Source organism: Tursiops truncatus, chromosome 3, assembly GCF_011762595.2.
Source record: "Tursiops truncatus isolate mTurTru1 chromosome 3, mTurTru1.mat.Y, whole genome shotgun sequence".
Classification (NCBI taxonomy): domain Eukaryota; kingdom Metazoa; phylum Chordata; class Mammalia; order Artiodactyla; family Delphinidae; genus Tursiops; species Tursiops truncatus.
In genome coordinates this window covers 117,609,224-117,625,730 of record NC_047036.1, presented here as the reverse complement: position 1 = coordinate 117,625,730, position 16,507 = coordinate 117,609,224, and the positions used below count along the sequence as shown (strand labels likewise).

The window sequence follows — 16,507 nt, the reverse complement described above, 5'->3', positions numbered from 1 at the left end:
AATACTTCCATTATATTCTACTTTAATCAGACTATTCGTCTTTCAGCCAACTGTCCTAAATGAACATGGGCCTCCAGAAGAACACTACCTTCTCTGTTTACATTTATATTTACGTCAAACACATTAAAAAGAGGAATCACTACTCAGCCATAAAAAGGAACGAAATTGGGTCACCTATAGAGACGTGGATGGATCTAGAGACTCACACAGAGTGAAGTCAGAAAGAGAAAAACAAATATCGTATATTAACGCATATATGTGGAACCTAGAAAAATGGTACAGATGAACCGGTTTGCAGGGCAGAAATTGAGACACAGATGCAGACAACAAACGTATGGACACCAAGTGGGGGAAGTGGCAGGGGAGGGGAGGGCGGGGATGAACTGGGAGATTGGGATTGACATGTATACACTAATATGTACAAAATGGATGACTAATAAGAAATTGCTGTATAAAAAAAGAAAAGAAAAAGAAAAAAGAGGAATCACCCTTGTTCCCTCAGGGGGTCTTCAAAACAGAAAAAGACCGAGTCACGGGCCCCCTACGGCCATCTTCATAATCAACAAACACAGACTTAGAGTTATAGTGGGCTTCACGTCCTCACTCCACTGACTTGGATACTTTAAAATCCACGGTATGGTTAGTTACAGAGTTCTTTTATCGGCTCCAGATTGAATATAGCCTGTGGAGATGCCGAGATGTTTCAAGAAACAAACACCATTTCCGCACGGACGCCCTATCTCCGGCAATCACGCGGAAGCCTAGGAGGTATCCGGCCCCACAGACATCCGGTAAAAGCCCTGGCTTAGCGGAGGCGGGCGGGAGAATCTATGTCCTTCTTAGAACCGTTACTTTTAAAAACCAACAGCTTTTTTTTTTTTTTTTTTTTTTTTTTTGCGTTACGCAGGCCTCTCAGTGCTGTGGCCTCTCCCGTTGCGGAGCACAGGCTCCAGACGCGCAGGCCCAGCGGCCACGGTTCAGGGGCCCAACCGCTCCGCGGCACGCAGGATCCTCCCGGATTGGGGCACGAACCCGCGGGTCTGCATCGGCAGGCGGACTCCCAACCACTACGCCACCAGGGAAACCCTAAATCAACAGGTCTTTAAAACATAGTCTTTATCCCGTTAAGGCCAAGTTCTCGCGAGACGACAAGACACGCCGGAGCGCGTAATCGGGCGTTGCGCCTGCGCGCGCTGGGGCAGCCCGCACTTCCGCCCGAGGCGTGTTGCGACTCACAGCAGCTTCCCGTCCCGTGTGGTGACGTAGCTGTCTTTTCTCGGCTAGGTCGGCCGTTAACGGACGGAGGCCCGCTGAGCTGCGGAGTTGCAGAATCTGGCGTTTGGAGCTGCGGTTTTTGGCGAGATTTCGCGTTGCCCGTCCTCCGCCATTTCACCGATAATCAGCGGATCGCTTTGCCAGGTGCCGGGAAGAACAAAGGAATTCGGAAGGAGACGCTCGGCTCCCGGCCACCTTGCTCTGAGTGGCTTCCTTTTCCGCTCGCGCCTGTCCGGAGAAACTGGACTTATAATCGTCACTGGATTGTAAGTACCCGAGGCGAAGACAGCTCACTACGCCCCGCTTTTTGCGTATCTTTGTTCCTGGAGAGTTTGTGGATTGGGAGTATCTGCTGAGCCTTACGTTCTGTGCCGAAAATCATTCCGTGGGAGCCGCCATTTGCTTTCCCTGCGTTGTCCTGCAGCGGCATCTAGAGGTTGGAACGTGGCATTACAGCTCATAGATTTAAATGGACCTGAGTAAGGCAATGCGTCCCTAACGACTGGTATTGTTACAGCATATTTACAAAGATTTGGGGCTTAATTCAGAATAGACGCTTTGTTGCTGTTCTACCTAGAACTCTTTGTAATTAAAGACTTCAATTTATAAAGAACTGGTCTTTCTGTTGAAATAGCTGAAATTTTTTAGTGCAACAAGTGGTTATTAGAGAAAAAGTGAGTCACAAAGAAATAAAGATGAGTAAGAGCAAAGATGATGCTCCTCACGAACTAGAGAGCCAGTTTATCTTACGCCTACCTCTGGAGTATGCCTCTACCGTGAGGCGGGCGGTACAGTCTGGTCATGTCAACCTGAAGGACAGACTGACAATTGAGTTACACCCTGATGGGCGTCATGGAATTGTCAGAGTGGACCGGGTCCCATTGGCGTCAAAATTGGTAGATCTGCCATGTGTTATGGAAAGTTTGAAAACCATTGATAAAAAAACCTTTTACAAGACAGCTGATATCTCTCAGATGCTTGTTGCTACAGTTGACGGTGATCTCTATCCTCCTGTTGAGGAACCAGTTGCCACTGCTGATCCCAAAGCAAGCAAGAAAAAGGATAAGGACAAAGAGAAAAAGTTTGTATGGAACCATGGAATTACTCTGCCTCTAAAAAATGTCAGAAAGAGAAGGTTCCGTAAGACAGCAAAGAAGAAGTATATTGAGTCTCCAGATGTGGAAAAAGAAGTAAAGCGGTTGCTGAGCACAGATGCTGAAGCTGTCAGTACCCGTTGGGAAATAATTGCTGAAGATGAAACAAAAGAAGCAGAAAACCAAGGCCTTGATATCTCTTCCCCAGGAATGTCTGGCCACAGGCAGGGCCGTGACTCATTAGAACATGATGAGCTTCGGGAGATATTCAATGACCTTAGCAGCAGCAGCGAAGATGAAGATGAGACACAGCATCAAGATGAAGAAGACATAAACATCATTGACACTGAGGAAGATCTGGAAAGGCAGCTACAGGACAAGCTAAATGAGTCAGATGAACACCACCAAGAAGACGAGGGAACTAATCAGCTGGTTATGGGAATTCAGAAACAGATTGATAACATGAAAGGCAAGCTCCAAGAGACCCAGGACAGGGCAAAGCGACAGGAGGATCTCATCCTGAAAGTGGAAAACCTGGCTCTCAAGAACAGATTTCAGGCTGTGCTGGATGAACTGAAACAAAAGGAAGACCGAGAAAAGGAGCAGCTCAGCTCTTTGCAAGAAGAGCTAGAATCACTCCTAGAGAAGTGAGGAGACTTTTGATACTTAATTTCATTCCTGACAGTGGTCAGCCTTGAAAGAAAAACTTTGTTTTCATCACCTGGACTAGAGAGTAAAACTTTGCAGTAGTTCCCAGTTTCCTCCACTGCCTTCTATTGGATTTGTCTTGTAGACAAATATAACTGTGAATTTCTATCTCATTTGTCTTTTGGAACCACTTTGGTGGGTGTTTGTCCTGTAGTAAGTAGGAATGTATAGACAGATAAATGCAGGGAAGTTGTAGGATTAGTGAACAGTTCAGTTTAGTAATTAACCACAGCTTCACTGCAGGACTTTGCTGCTGTTTCTCCGTTTACCAGAAGCTGCCATTGCTACTCTGTGATGCCATCTGAGATAAATTAGTAGAGTCTAGTTTGGTGGCAGTGAAGTTTGTTTACATATATTTTCCCATGCTGTAGCTATTGTCCCAGTTATTCAAAGCAGTTTTCCACGTTTTGCATTGCAAATCATTTCATAAAGTTGTTTTCACAATAAATAAAAGCAAGTAATTTTCATCTTATAATGTGTCTTGCTCTTTTAGGGGTAGTGGGTATCAGATCCTCTTCTGAAGTGGTTTCTTAATGGGGTTTAATGGACTAACCAATTGGATTCTGTTTTGTAGGAAAAGAAGCAGTTATGTTAGAATTTAAGAAAAAGAGGAACAGCAGAGGCAAAGAAATGGGGAAATGTCATCTTTGCATTATGTTTCCAATCCACCTGCTCCATTTGGAGGTCAGGAGATAAAGAACATTCCTAAACTATCCTAAATTCTTTTCTTTCAGCCTGATCTCACCACATTCTCTCACTATTTTCAATCCTGAGCTTATTTACATTTTTTTCAAGGAGTTTAATTACTACTCTTTCTCTTTAATAGTCTATTGGGATAAATACTATTACGCATCTGTCATACCAAAGTCTAAGTTACCTGTTGCTCATGTCCTCACTAGGCTGTAAATTCACTGAGATTCCGTACTTTGCCTTGTTAGTCACTGTAAACTTACTAAAGAAGAGTAGAGATTAAAATCACAAGGTCAGGAGATGCGGTGCCTGTGTTTGTATTCTATTTCAGTGACCTAGTTGATATTGATCTTGGGCAAGTAAATTAATCTGTTGGTTTCAGTTTCCTCATCTCTAAAACGGAAGTGATAATACTACCTACCTCAGGGCCCTTGAGTTGTTGGCTATTGAGTTGATACATATAAGGACTTAGAACAATTCATAGAATAAAAGCAAACTATTTATTGCCTATTTAGTAGGGTCTGAACATACAGGGATTAAAAATTTGAATTAAAGCCTGATTGAAATGGTATAAAAGTGTATAAAGAAACAGCTGCTTTAAATGGGGTTGACTGATTTCAAATTAAAGAATCTTTCTAAAAGTTTATAAATTACAGCAGAAACAAAGTTTGCTTCAAATACATCCGCAGCATAAGCAAACTGAGTCAGTTTACTACTGTAGCTTTGGTTTTTATTTGATTCATTTATGGCTTGGTTTTGCATAAATACTAAAACCTCCATAATGAAGAGTAATTATCTGTTATGTAAACTTCAAAAGAGAAAAACTTAACTGAAGAAGATTGGGATCCATTTCCCTTCATGTAAATCCAGAGTTACCAAAAAAGACTCACTTTTCTCACAGCTCCCTTGCCTGATGAGTGTGATGTATAGGTGGGCTACGCTTTTCAATATTTCTGAGTTCCTGAGTGGAAGTTGAATTTTTTAAATTAGTGTTTTAAAATATAAGAAAAAACTCACTGAAAATTTTAAGCAATGCAGAAATTTTACAAATTCTTAATTTTATTCACTCCCCTATTGCCGATCACTTAGGTTGTTCATTTTAAATTTGCTGTTACACAGAATGCTGCAATAAGCATGTCAGTGTGGTCTCTGTTTTGCATTATTTCTATAGATTAGGTAAATGGGATCTTTATGTTCACATCTAAATGTCATAAAGCCTGACGTTTTGAATTTGTAGATCAAATGTTTGAGACAAAAAATTTGGACAAATTGTGACCAATCATGCCTCTGAAGGACTGTCTTCAACTCTGCTTAAACTTTTATTACCTGGTAAGAATTGTGTGAAAACACAGACTAGGAAGACTGCTCACCACACAGCAGATATATTGGCCTTCTTTCTGTATTTCAAACGCCCAGCTCTTTCACACTACAGAGCTCTACTTATATTACACTTATATTTCCCTTTTCCTGGAACAGGTCTCCAGATAGTCTCATGGCTAGCTTTTTGTTACTCAGCCCTCAGCTCAAACCTTACTTTCTCTGGTAATCCTATCTGGCTACTCAATCTGATTGCTAGGGTACATGTGATGTGGGTGTGCATCTTCACTGAGAATTTGGAAGTTCCTTTGCCATTGTTTTCCATGTATGCGTGGGAGTACATGTGCTCCAAGTCCAGCTGTTTAAATATATTTCATGGAACTTGAGATCTGTGTATTATTGCACAGCTATGTCTGATAATTCAATGAAATTACAGACGATTTCCCTATTAATGCCCTCATGATCCCTGGCACTGATTACTAACTTGGTTTCTCCAAAACATATAGATATATGAATTTAATGCAAAAGCAGTTGATAATTTATTGTAGTATCCTGCATCTCTTGTGTTTGTAAAAACAGTATGTGCTTTTAAAAAATAAACAATGAACCATAGGTAATTAGTGGACAGTTTTAAAAAACCAAAACAGGTTTTAAAAACCCTCAAATGTGAGGGACTTCCCTGGTGGTGCAGTGGTTAATCCACCTACCAATGCAGGGGACACAGGTTTGAGCCCTGGGCTGGGAAGATACCACATGTTGTGGAGCAACTAAGCCCATGTGCCACAACTACTGAGCCTGTTCTCTAGAGCCCGTGAGCCACAACTACTGAGCCTGCATGCCACAACTACTGAAGCCCGTGCATCTAGAGCCCATGCTCTGCAACAACAGAAGCCAGCGCAATGAGAAGCCTGTGCACTGCAACAAAGAGTAGCCCCCGCTCGCGGCAACTAGAGAAAGCCTGAGCACAGCAACAAAGACCCAATGCAACCAAAAATAAATAAATATATAAATAAAATTAATTTTTAAAAAACCATCAAATGTGATACGAAATTTTAAAAATTAAAAAAATTTTTTTTCTAGTTTAAAATGGCACATTGTTCTCATGAATCTCTTTTCTCTGTCAAACAGCCTGCTAATATAGTCACCCCCCAAGGGCAAGGAAAATAGGAGATGAGGCAACAGTGGATGAGAGATGTCAATGTTTTCAGAAGGCCAAAGCAGATGAAGAAATGATAAATTCATAGATCACAGAAAGTTACATGCTAAATGTCTGTAAGGAGGTATACCAAGGAGAAACAAACCCACCCACTTGATATAGACACTGAGGCTCAGTTTTTGCAGGCAGTTTCCAAGGAAGAGGGAAGGTGTGAGGCTAGAAACAGGATTCATTAATGTCTGTGTTCAGGGACTTCCCTGACATTCCAGTGGTTAGGACTCTGGGCTTCCACCGCAGGGGGCACAGATTCCATCCCTGGTCTGGGAACTAAGATCCTGCATGCCATGTGGCACAGACAAAAAAAATAAGATAAAATCTGTGCTCAGAGCTGTTGGATGTCCAGGAGCCCTATCTCACTCAAGCCAGATGACTTTTCCTTCCCCATGCCACAGACAGAAAGTTTATTTTCTGGGTAAATTGAGCCAAAGAAGGCACAGATGGAGGCTGGGGGTCCATAGCATTGAACAAGGGAATTGTGTGAAAGTCTGTTTTCTGACTGCAGGGTGTCAACCCTCTTCTCCCACTTGGTGTCATTAAATCAGTACCCAAGGTAAACACCACCCGCACCCCCCCTGCCCCGCAAACACACACAGACACACACACAGTCAAGACTGGAAGATTATTCTCTGAAGAAACCATATGGTACCAGAGAAAAGAAATCCAGATACATTTGGGCACTCTCCAAAGAAAAGGCCAAGTCACTACTTACTACAATGAAGTCTACCTGTTGACAAACAGTATCCACGCACAATCTGCTTTTAGGTGCCTCACTTTTAAATATTAACTGATACCCAAAGAATCAGACAAGGAAAGCTTTCTAAATGAAAGAATCCTTTTAGCATACTTTCTGCCCCCTCCACCATTTTGTTTTTACCCCCAAAGTAAAATACCGCCTAGGGCTTAAAATGTAAACTTTAAGAGAATTCGTTCCAACGCTGGGATTATAAGCATATGGGAGGAAAAGTGTGTCCTGACAGCGGTACCCTCACTGATGCCCCAAACTGCATCTTGCCTACTAGGCCTGTAGTCAGTTATATCCAGAACTGCTGCTGCATAAAGCTGCATGGCTCCTCAGCAAGAACCCCGAGACTTAGCACGCACAGAGCGCTGGAGCCACACAGGTCTTTTATATCAAGTTTTTTAGCTGTATATAAATGTTTTCCAATGCAATTGTACACGGCCTTGACTTACCTCTAGAAATAACGAGGGTCCTGAGTCCCACCAGCTCACAGGGCTTCAGGCCAGTATCCTCGGCGATGTTACCGCGAAACAGGGTTTCTGCCCGCCTCAGGCCTCCCCCGGCGTCGCCCCCGGCGGGCAAAGAGCTACACCTGGAGAGGCGCGGCGGCCGGCACCTTTGTGGAGCCGCCATTCCTCTCCGGAGACGATTAAGGGTTTTCTGATCCGAAGGAGCCACCGATTGTCAGGTAAACCCCGCAAAGTGTTTGTTCGTTTTCCCTATTTTAAACCTTTGTCTCTGTAGATTGACCCTTTGAACCGAGGCGCGATCAAGCACCTCCCATTTTGTTTTGCCGGGAGGTGGGGGTCTCTGGCCGAACAGGAAGGCAAGTCTTCCTCCGCCGCAGCAGCGCCTAGAGTTTCTGGCCGTAATCGCAGGAATTTATCGGACAGCTTTCTACTGCTGTATTGAGATTCATTAGAAGTGTTTCTCTAGTCTGCCCCGGGGCCCGCGGGCGCTGGGACTAACGGGCGGCGCGGAGCGAGCGGGAGGGGGGCTGACGGGTTTAGGGCCCAGACGCGGCGGCCGCAGGGCGCCAGGACAGGCGCGCGCGGGCCCGCGGGCCGGGGGTTATTTCAGTGCGTGGGGAGGGCGGCCCGCGGCCTAGTCTGGGGTTAAGCGGCTTCTCCCGCGCCGGAGAGAGAACCAAGAGCAGGCGGCTGGACACGGGACGGCCTCCTAAGCTCCAGAGAGTTCCCTTCCTCGGAGACCAGCAGAAGAGTGGGCGAACATGAAATCCAATCCTGCCATCCAAGCCGCCATCGACCTCACCGCGGGGGCCCTTGGGGGCACAGCATGCGTCCTGACCGGGCAGCCCTTCGACACACTGAAAGTGAAGATGCAGACGTTCCCTGGCCTGTACAAGGGCCTCGTCGACTGTGGCCTGAAGACATACTCCCAGGTGGGTTTGCGGGGCTTCTACAAAGGGACTGGCCCCGCGCTGATGGCCTACGTCGCCGAGAACTCAGTCCTCTTCTTGTGCTACGGCTTCTGCCAACAGTTCGTGAGGAAAGTGGTTGGATTGGACAAGCGGGCGAAGCTGAATGATCTGCAGACTGCGGCCGCTGGTTCCGTCGCCTCTGCGTTTGGCGCGCTGGCCCTGTGCCCCACTGAGCTGGTGAAGTGCCGGCTGCAGACCATGCACGAACTGGAGATGTCAGGGAGGATAGCAAAAAGCCATAATACAGTTTGGTCCGTCGTGAAGAGTATCCTTAGAAAGGATGGCCCCTTGGGCTTCTACCACGGACTCACGAGCACTCTGTTTCAAGTAGTACCAGGCTATTTCTTCTTCTTCGGTGGCTATGAACTGAGCCGATCGTTTTTTGCCTCGGATGGATCAAAAGATGAACTAGGCCCTGTCCCCTTGATGTTAAGCGGTGGAATTGCTGGAATTTGCCTTTGGCTTGTCATATACCCAGTGGATTGTATCAAATCCAGAATTCAGGTTCTTTCCATGTTTGGAAAACAGGCAGGACTTATCAGAACTCTTTTAAGTGTTGTGAAAAAGGAAGGAGTAGCAGCTTTATATTCTGGTCTGAAAGCTACTTTGATTCGAGCGTTCCCTGCCAATGCGGCACTATTTTTGGCTTATGAATACAGCAGGAAGATGATGATGAGCCAGTTTGAAGCATACTGAAGTGTCTTGGTGAATCTGGATCCAAGTACACGCCTTTGAGGACTATAATTTAACTCAGAGTTTCATGGAGCACTGGACCAGTGTGGTATTATTTTTGACTTCATGGGAACTTTGCTTTTGTCTTCCCTGCTTATATGCTAAATCTTAACCTTTATGGAAGAACCTCTATTTTATATCATATAATTTCTGCCCATAATTGTATTGAAATAGAAAAGTTGCTGCTCTTGTGTTTGGTGAGGTAATACAGGGCGAGTGGGTGGCCATATGTACCTAATCTGAAAAGCTAAACATAGTTGTATCACCGGGCTTTTGCATAAATCTACACATGTACATGCAGTTTGTTTGCTTATATGTTGTGAGTGAAACACAGTTTGGTTTCCATGTTTAATCTCATGTCACTAGAAAAACCGAGTTAAACATGTTTCAAGATGGTTATAAATGATTACTTAACCCACTCAAGATGTAGGGTCTCTTTAAAAGTCTGCTTAACATGTGCACTATATTAGCCAATTAAAGTTTTTAAAAAGTGTTTGGTGCTTGAAAACGAAAATATCCATCTACATTTTTTCATTTACAATGATTTATTTTATTTTTTATTGAAGTAATCTTGATTTATGGCATTATATTTCTACATCTGTATACCCTACAATGTGCTCACCACCAAATATTTATTTTTCATCTATCACCATACAGTTGATCCCCTTTATCCACTTTGTCTCCCTCGTTTACCTACCCGCTCTGATAACCACTACTCTGTTGTCTGTAATGACATGTTTGTTTTATTTGGTTTTGGTTTGTTCATTTATTAGGGGTTTTGTTTGTTTATTATAGTTTTTCATATTCCAGATATGAGTGAAATCCTATAGTATTTATCTTTCTCTGTCTGACTTACTTCACTTAGCATAATACCCTCAAGGTCCCTCCATGTTGTCGCAAATGGCAAGATTTCATATTTTTTCTCATCTAGATTTTTTGTTTAATATTTATTCATTTATTTGGCTGCACCGGGTCTTAGTTGCGGCATGCAGGATCTTTAGTTGCAACATGCAGAATGTTTTTTTAGTCGTGGCATGCGGGATCTAGTTCCCTGCCCAGGGATCCAACCTGGGCTGCCTGCACTGGGAGCGTGGAGCCTTAGTCACTGGACCACCAGGGTGGTCTCTGTCATCTTAGATTTTTAAGAGGAGAATATACCTGCATACTGATGTGTCTTCCACAGCCTCGAGTTAAAGTTTCAGAGTAGGCATCCTGGATTTTCCCGAGATGTTCTACGCTTAAAATAGTGCTATTCATCTTCAAAGTGGGATCATATTCCACACTCTTAGTTAGGTGTGGCCTAGAGCATTAGGCCTCTGGGAAGTAGCCTGGCCTTTGTACCAAATTTCCTTCCTCTCTTCTCCCAAAGAGCTTCCCCTCTGCTCTACTTTAGACTGAGGAAGGGGTGAAGGATGGGGCTGTGCTTCTGTGCTTGGATGAAGACCCATGTAGTTGACAACAGTTCTTGGCTTCCAGTCTCGGGTCCTGGCCTGGGTAGGATTCCAGGATGTACAATTGGCCCATTTAGGGGTTGTTGATTCCTTTTGGATCGTTCACTGTCCTCTCTGCCTCCACCAGTCAGAAACCCTTCCAGGGAACAGAGAGTGCCAAAGCCATGAGAACTTTTTGTGCCCTGATGGTGATCAGGTGACGGTACCAGTGGATGAAGTCCTCTCCTCTCAAATAGAACTAGACAGAGCTTAGTGCTTGCAGTCCACAGTGATTAATGTTAGGGCTGACCCATCCTGAAGTTTACCTGAGGGCTAATAACTCCTTGTCATTTTTTTACAGTGTTGGAAACTTCTAAATTTTGTACTGTCCATCTGTGAGTTTTATTGATGACTGTATATATGATGTGATTTTACAAAGCAATGAAACATAAGAAAAGCAACTTTATTAAACTATACCATATGTATATATATAGGCACTGACAAAAACCAAAAACAAAAAAACATAGTTCGTCTGATCCCTACACACTTGTGCATGTGTTCTTTCGCCCTATAATGTAAGAGGGTCATTCTTACTAAAGTAAGCCTCATCATTCCATGATGATCCAAGACCAGCAGAGTCTCTCTCAATAAGAAGTGTTCTTAAGCAGCCTGTAAAGCTGAAAACAGGCAGGCTCCCAGTGTTAATGATCGCACGTGGCATGTGTGTCAATCACTGCTGGTGGAATGTACACCTGGTATGGAATCCCCAGTTTCCTTCAGCTTTCTTCTATCTGTGAAACCTCTGAGGTAAGTCTAGCCATATTGCCAGAGGCAAGAGGGTCAAGGTGATGGATGTTGACAAATGGGGGCTGGGGCAGACATTTGGGGAGGGGATGCTCAGTGTCATGCCTGGTGTGCTCCAGAGCGGTGGCTGGTCTTCCATTTGCTTTTTCTTTAAAAGAAAACCATTTTTCTACTTTACTTCTAAGTTATTTATACATTTAAGTTATATATTACGTACGTAAGTGGTCAGTAGCTACTTAATGGGGCTTCATTCAAGCAGGTCTGGATTAAAGTAGAAAAGGGAACAGGAATGGCTTCTGCAGGAAGTGGACCTTTCAAAGTCCGAAGGCCCCCTGCTCAGTACCCATGAGCTTGTCTCAATTAGCCCTATAGTCAACGGACCTTTTCACACGTTGTCCATTAAAGGTTTACCTAAATATCTTCAATAGAAATCATTTGAGGCAAGCAAGAGTGGGAGTAAGGAATTGAAACCTAAGTCAGAAGAATTGTTTTCCACCCTTTTTGCTTAATTCATGGTTCAATATTTAGACAATTTGTACCACTTCAGATCTGTACTCAGACAAAAATATAGTAACTTGAAATATTGTGTTTAAAGAAATTTGAGTGTTCTATCATTAAATTATTTACCTAAATAAAAATATTTTTGAATTCACACCATTTACAGTATACTGTATTGAGCTCTGGGTATTCAGATATTAATGGTCTGGTTTCTGTTCTCAGGGATCTGATGGTCTAGATGTTTGTTTTCAGTCAGAAGAGCAATATTCTAGAATATAATTTAGAACAAAAAAATACAATCCAAATTATGTGTGTATATGTGTGTGTGTGTGTATGTAAAATCAATGATGTGTGTGTGTAAAATCTTTTCCTTAACTGTGTTTTTGTTTTTATATTGTGGTTTCTTTGTAGTCTTTAAATTAGTTTCATGGTATTTCTTTCTTTTTTCTTCCCCAGCTTTATTGAGATATAATTGACAAATAACATTGTGCATGTTTAGGGTGTACAATGTTATGATTTTATATATATGTTTATTATGAAATGATTATTACAATAAGGTTAGTTAATGTCCATCACCTCACAGGTTACTATTTATTTATTTATTTATTTATTTTGAGGTGAGATGGTATTTATTTCTAAGATTTAAGTTGGTCAAATCCATATTTCTGATGCGTAGCCTTATTTTAAACTTTACTTCCACATAGTATAATTTATCCCTCAACGTTTTAAAAATTATTTCTTATTGAAGTATAGTTAGTTTACAATGTTGTGTTAGTTTCCAGTGTACAGCAAAGTGATTCAGTCATACATATGTGTGTGTGTGTGTGTGTATATATATATATATATATATATCCTTGTTGTTTACCGATTTTATATATACTAGTGTGTATATGTTAATCCCAAACTCCTAATTTATCCCTCCCTCCCCCATTCCCCTTTGGTAGCCATAAGTCTTTGACTCTATTTCTGTTTTGTAAATAAGTTCATTTGTATCATCTTTTTAGATTCCACAAATAAGTGATATCATATATTTGTCTTTTTCTGTCTGACTTACTTCACTTAATATGGTAAACTCTTAAGTCCATCCATGTTGCTGCAAAAGGCATTATTTCATTCTTTTTATGGCTGCATAATATTCCATTGTGTGTGTGTGTATGTATATATATATATATATGTATATATATATATATATATATACCACATCTTCTTTATCCATTCATCTGTTGATGGGCATTTAGGTTGCTTCCATGTCTTGGCTATCATAAATAGTGCTACTATGAACTTGCGTGTATCTTTTAAAATTAGAGTTTTCTCTGCTATCCCTCAATTTTTTTTTTTTTTTTTTTTTTGGCCATGGTGCAAAACTTGCAGGATCTTAGTTCCCGACCAGGGATTGAACCCAGGCCATGGCAGTGAAAGCACCGAGTCCTACCACTGGACTGCCAGGGAACTCCTTCTTATCCCTCAACTTTGAAAAATCTTATTATACCCTTTGGTCTACTGTCAGGACCAGATGGTATGTATCTTGCAATGCTATAGTGATACTGTAGCTAGAAATTCATTCTCTGTTCCAGCTTTCATGGGATACTAATACCAAGCTACAGCAGTTAAGTATATGTAATATCTCAGAAGGACCATATCTGGCAGTGGAGTATCAAACTTGATCATTTTCTTGAATTAAACAAGAGAATGTCCCCAAGGTGTTGAACTTGGAAGGAAAGTAGGTTCTCTTCTTCTGGCCCATATCTCTAAGAAGGGGTGATATTATTATCAGGAAGTTGTTGTGTGCATAAAACAGTCACAGGAGATTTTTTGCTCAAGCCAGAAAGTACCTTCTGTTTGGAGCCTACGTTTCCAACGTAAGCACCCTTTGAAATTTGAAATTCCTGTTTCAAAGTCTGTGACTCTCTGGTCTCTCTGATCTCTCCAAATTCATGCGGAATGGCCCAGGAATCTTCTCTGAGAGCCTTTTTAGAAAGTAAATTATTTCAGTGTTGGAACTATCATCTAAGTCTGTGGTCTGCCCTTTGAGCTCCATGGTCCACCGTGTTTTCAGTGCCCTCCAAATGCCAGCACTTTTAAATACAGGCTCCTTGTGAATGGTGTAAATGATGTTTAAAAGGCGGACTAGGATCATCCTGTGTCCCTATCTCTTCAAGGTTGGTGGAGTATCATCTGTTCTGATGCTCTGTTCATTGCCACAGATATAATGGCTTTTTCAAAACCACTTCAGAAAATTTGGTATTACTGGCTTTAGTCTGCACCTTGAGACAAAAAATTTCACAGCTGGGTAAGTAGTTTTGTAGAAAATTGATGTCTGTTAACAATTCTGCACATTCTGTGGGGGGAAAAATTGTACTCAGAAAGAGTATTATTTCTGTTACAGGGAAGCCAGATAATTGTCTATATAGTGAGAATTTCTACTCCAGCTTAACGTAGTTTCACTGGGTCCTCCTCAATAACCAGCAGACTTTAATCGGGGCATCCTCCCACTTAATTTCTTTGCACATTGACTTACAAATGGTTCTTTTGTCCATTCGGAGCAAAGACTCCTTTCTGCCTTTCGATGAATGGCAGACCCTTCAACCCGTGCTCTGAGTTCCCGATCTAGGTTCTTGGAGGTTTTGTCCACAAAAAGCCTTCTCTGTCTCCTTAGCACCAGACATGGGAATCTACTTGGACTCAGGTGCCCACTTGGTCATGAAGAGGCCGTGCAGCAGGATAAGTCTTGGGTTCTGAGCCCGGAGGTTGGCCGCAGAGCCATTACTGTCTTTTGTAATGCATTAAGGATTTTAGCACACACTGCTTTTTATTTTTAATTCTCTGCTTCTATTTTTATGCTTGCCTCTCCACTTCTCTTTGCCGTCTGGAGTCAAAGCTGAACCACGTCGATAAGAGCCTTGCACTATATCCAAGAGTTTTTCCTCCAGATTGATTCTGGTCTGTTAGTGCGAAGAACTAGGCAGTAAGTCTCCTGGGTTTCAGGACTTTCACTCCTTGAGAGAAGGTCTAAAGGCTTGGTTGAACTTAAACATTTTTGGCAAGAATACTTCATTGGTGATTCTGTGTGCTTTATATTCTCTCACATGTGCTGTTTTGTTTTATTTTTATACGGTTGGCCCTCAAGTTCACAGAATTGGATTATGATAAACTGTCATCATTAGTCCATACCTGACCTGAATTGTTTATTTACTTACCTATCCAGTATCATTTAGCTGTATATCTATATATGTAGTTATCTATCGAAATAGTAATAAGAATTTGTGAACACAGTACCTCCCCACAAATGCCAGGACCTTGGTAGTGATATACATCTGATCGTACAAATGGTCCCTCCTACCACTCCCTGGACCCAGCAGATCAAGGTAACTATCATCCTGAATTCTATGTGCATCATTCTTTGCTCCTCTGAATTTTTTTTTTGTATTATATGTTACTCCCACATATATATTTTTCTAGTTGTTTTAAATTTTATAGTAAGGGTAAAATACTGTATGTGATACTTTGGTACATTTTTTTCTCTAATATTTATTTTTAAAATCCAATCATCTTGTGTTCCTGTAATTCATTTATTTAGATTACTGTAAAACATTCCATTTTGTGAGTATGCCGTAGCTTATTCATTCAGTTGATAGGCATATGGATTGTTTCCTGATTTTTGCTCCTGTTGCCCACTGTCAATATAAACATTCTTATATATACCTCCTGATGCAAATGTGCAAGAATTTCTTTTGGGTATATAACTAGGAATAGAAATTCTGGAACTCGCAAGTATTTATCTGGGAGTAATCGTTATATTTAATAGCTAATATTCAACTATTTGGCAAAGTAGTTGTATGGATTTTTACATGCACTTGCAATATATAGGCCTGACTCTCTTGTATCCACAGGCTTTCCAACACTTGGCATTGTCAGGCTTTTAAATTTTTGTCAAACAAAAAAATCTACCTGATCTTGGTTTTGATCTATATTTCTCTAATTACAGCAAAAGAACATCTCTTTGTGCATCTATTGGTTATATGTTTCTTCTGTGAAATGTTTGTTCATGTCTTTTACAATTTTTCTATTGTCATTTTTATTTATATTGGTTTGTAGGAGTTCTTTATATATCCTTGATATTAATTCTTTGTCAGTGTGTATATGTGAGTATCCTCTCCTGGTTTGTACCTTTTCGCATCTTTAAGATGTCTATTGATGAATGAAGTTTCTTGATTTTATTACAAATGTATTAATCTTTTATTCTATTGTCAGTGTCTTTTTAAAGAAATTATTTCTAGCCCAAGGTCTAAAATCCATTAACCTGTATTTTCCACTAAGAGCTTGAACGTTGTTTTGGGTTTTGTTTTTGTTTTTGACATTTGAGTCTTAGAACCATTTGAAGTTGATTTTTAAATTAAGACCCAATTTAATCTTTTTCTGTATGGATAACCATTTTTAATTGAACATTTCATCTTTTCGCATTGATCTGTGTTATGAACTGAATGTTTGTGCCCCACCCCCTACCCTAGTTCATATATTGAAGCCCTAGCCCCCACTGTGATAGTGCTAGGAGGAGGGGCCTTT

General features: G+C 41.5%; 2 protein-coding genes across 2 annotated transcripts; both read left to right on the top strand.

Moving 5' to 3' along the window:
• The first annotated feature begins 906 nt into the window (after window positions 1-906).
• On the top strand, window positions 907-3,552 carry LOC117311633 (transcription initiation factor TFIID subunit 7). The gene has a single exon (XM_033853288.2). The coding sequence runs from the start codon at window positions 1,971-1,973 to the stop codon at window positions 3,018-3,020; it is 1,050 nt and encodes a 349-aa protein (XP_033709179.1). The 5' UTR covers window positions 907-1,970; the 3' UTR covers window positions 3,021-3,552.
• Window positions 3,553-8,135: 4,583 nt separating this feature from the next.
• Window positions 8,136-9,678, top strand: LOC117311928 (mitochondrial ornithine transporter 2-like). Its single transcript, XM_033855146.2, has one exon. It carries the CDS (start codon window positions 8,271-8,273, stop codon window positions 9,174-9,176), a length of 906 nt encoding a protein of 301 aa, XP_033711037.1. The 5' UTR covers window positions 8,136-8,270; the 3' UTR covers window positions 9,177-9,678.
• Window positions 9,679-16,507: the final 6,829 nt, after the last annotated feature.

Excerpts from the sequence above, each read along its gene's own strand:
- LOC117311633 (XM_033853288.2), top strand. The coding sequence starts at position 1,971 with ATGAGTAAGAGCAAAGATGATGCTCCTCACGAACTAGAGAGCCAGTTT.
- LOC117311928 (XM_033855146.2), top strand. The coding sequence starts at position 8,271 with ATGAAATCCAATCCTGCCATCCAAGCCGCCATCGACCTCACCGCGGGG.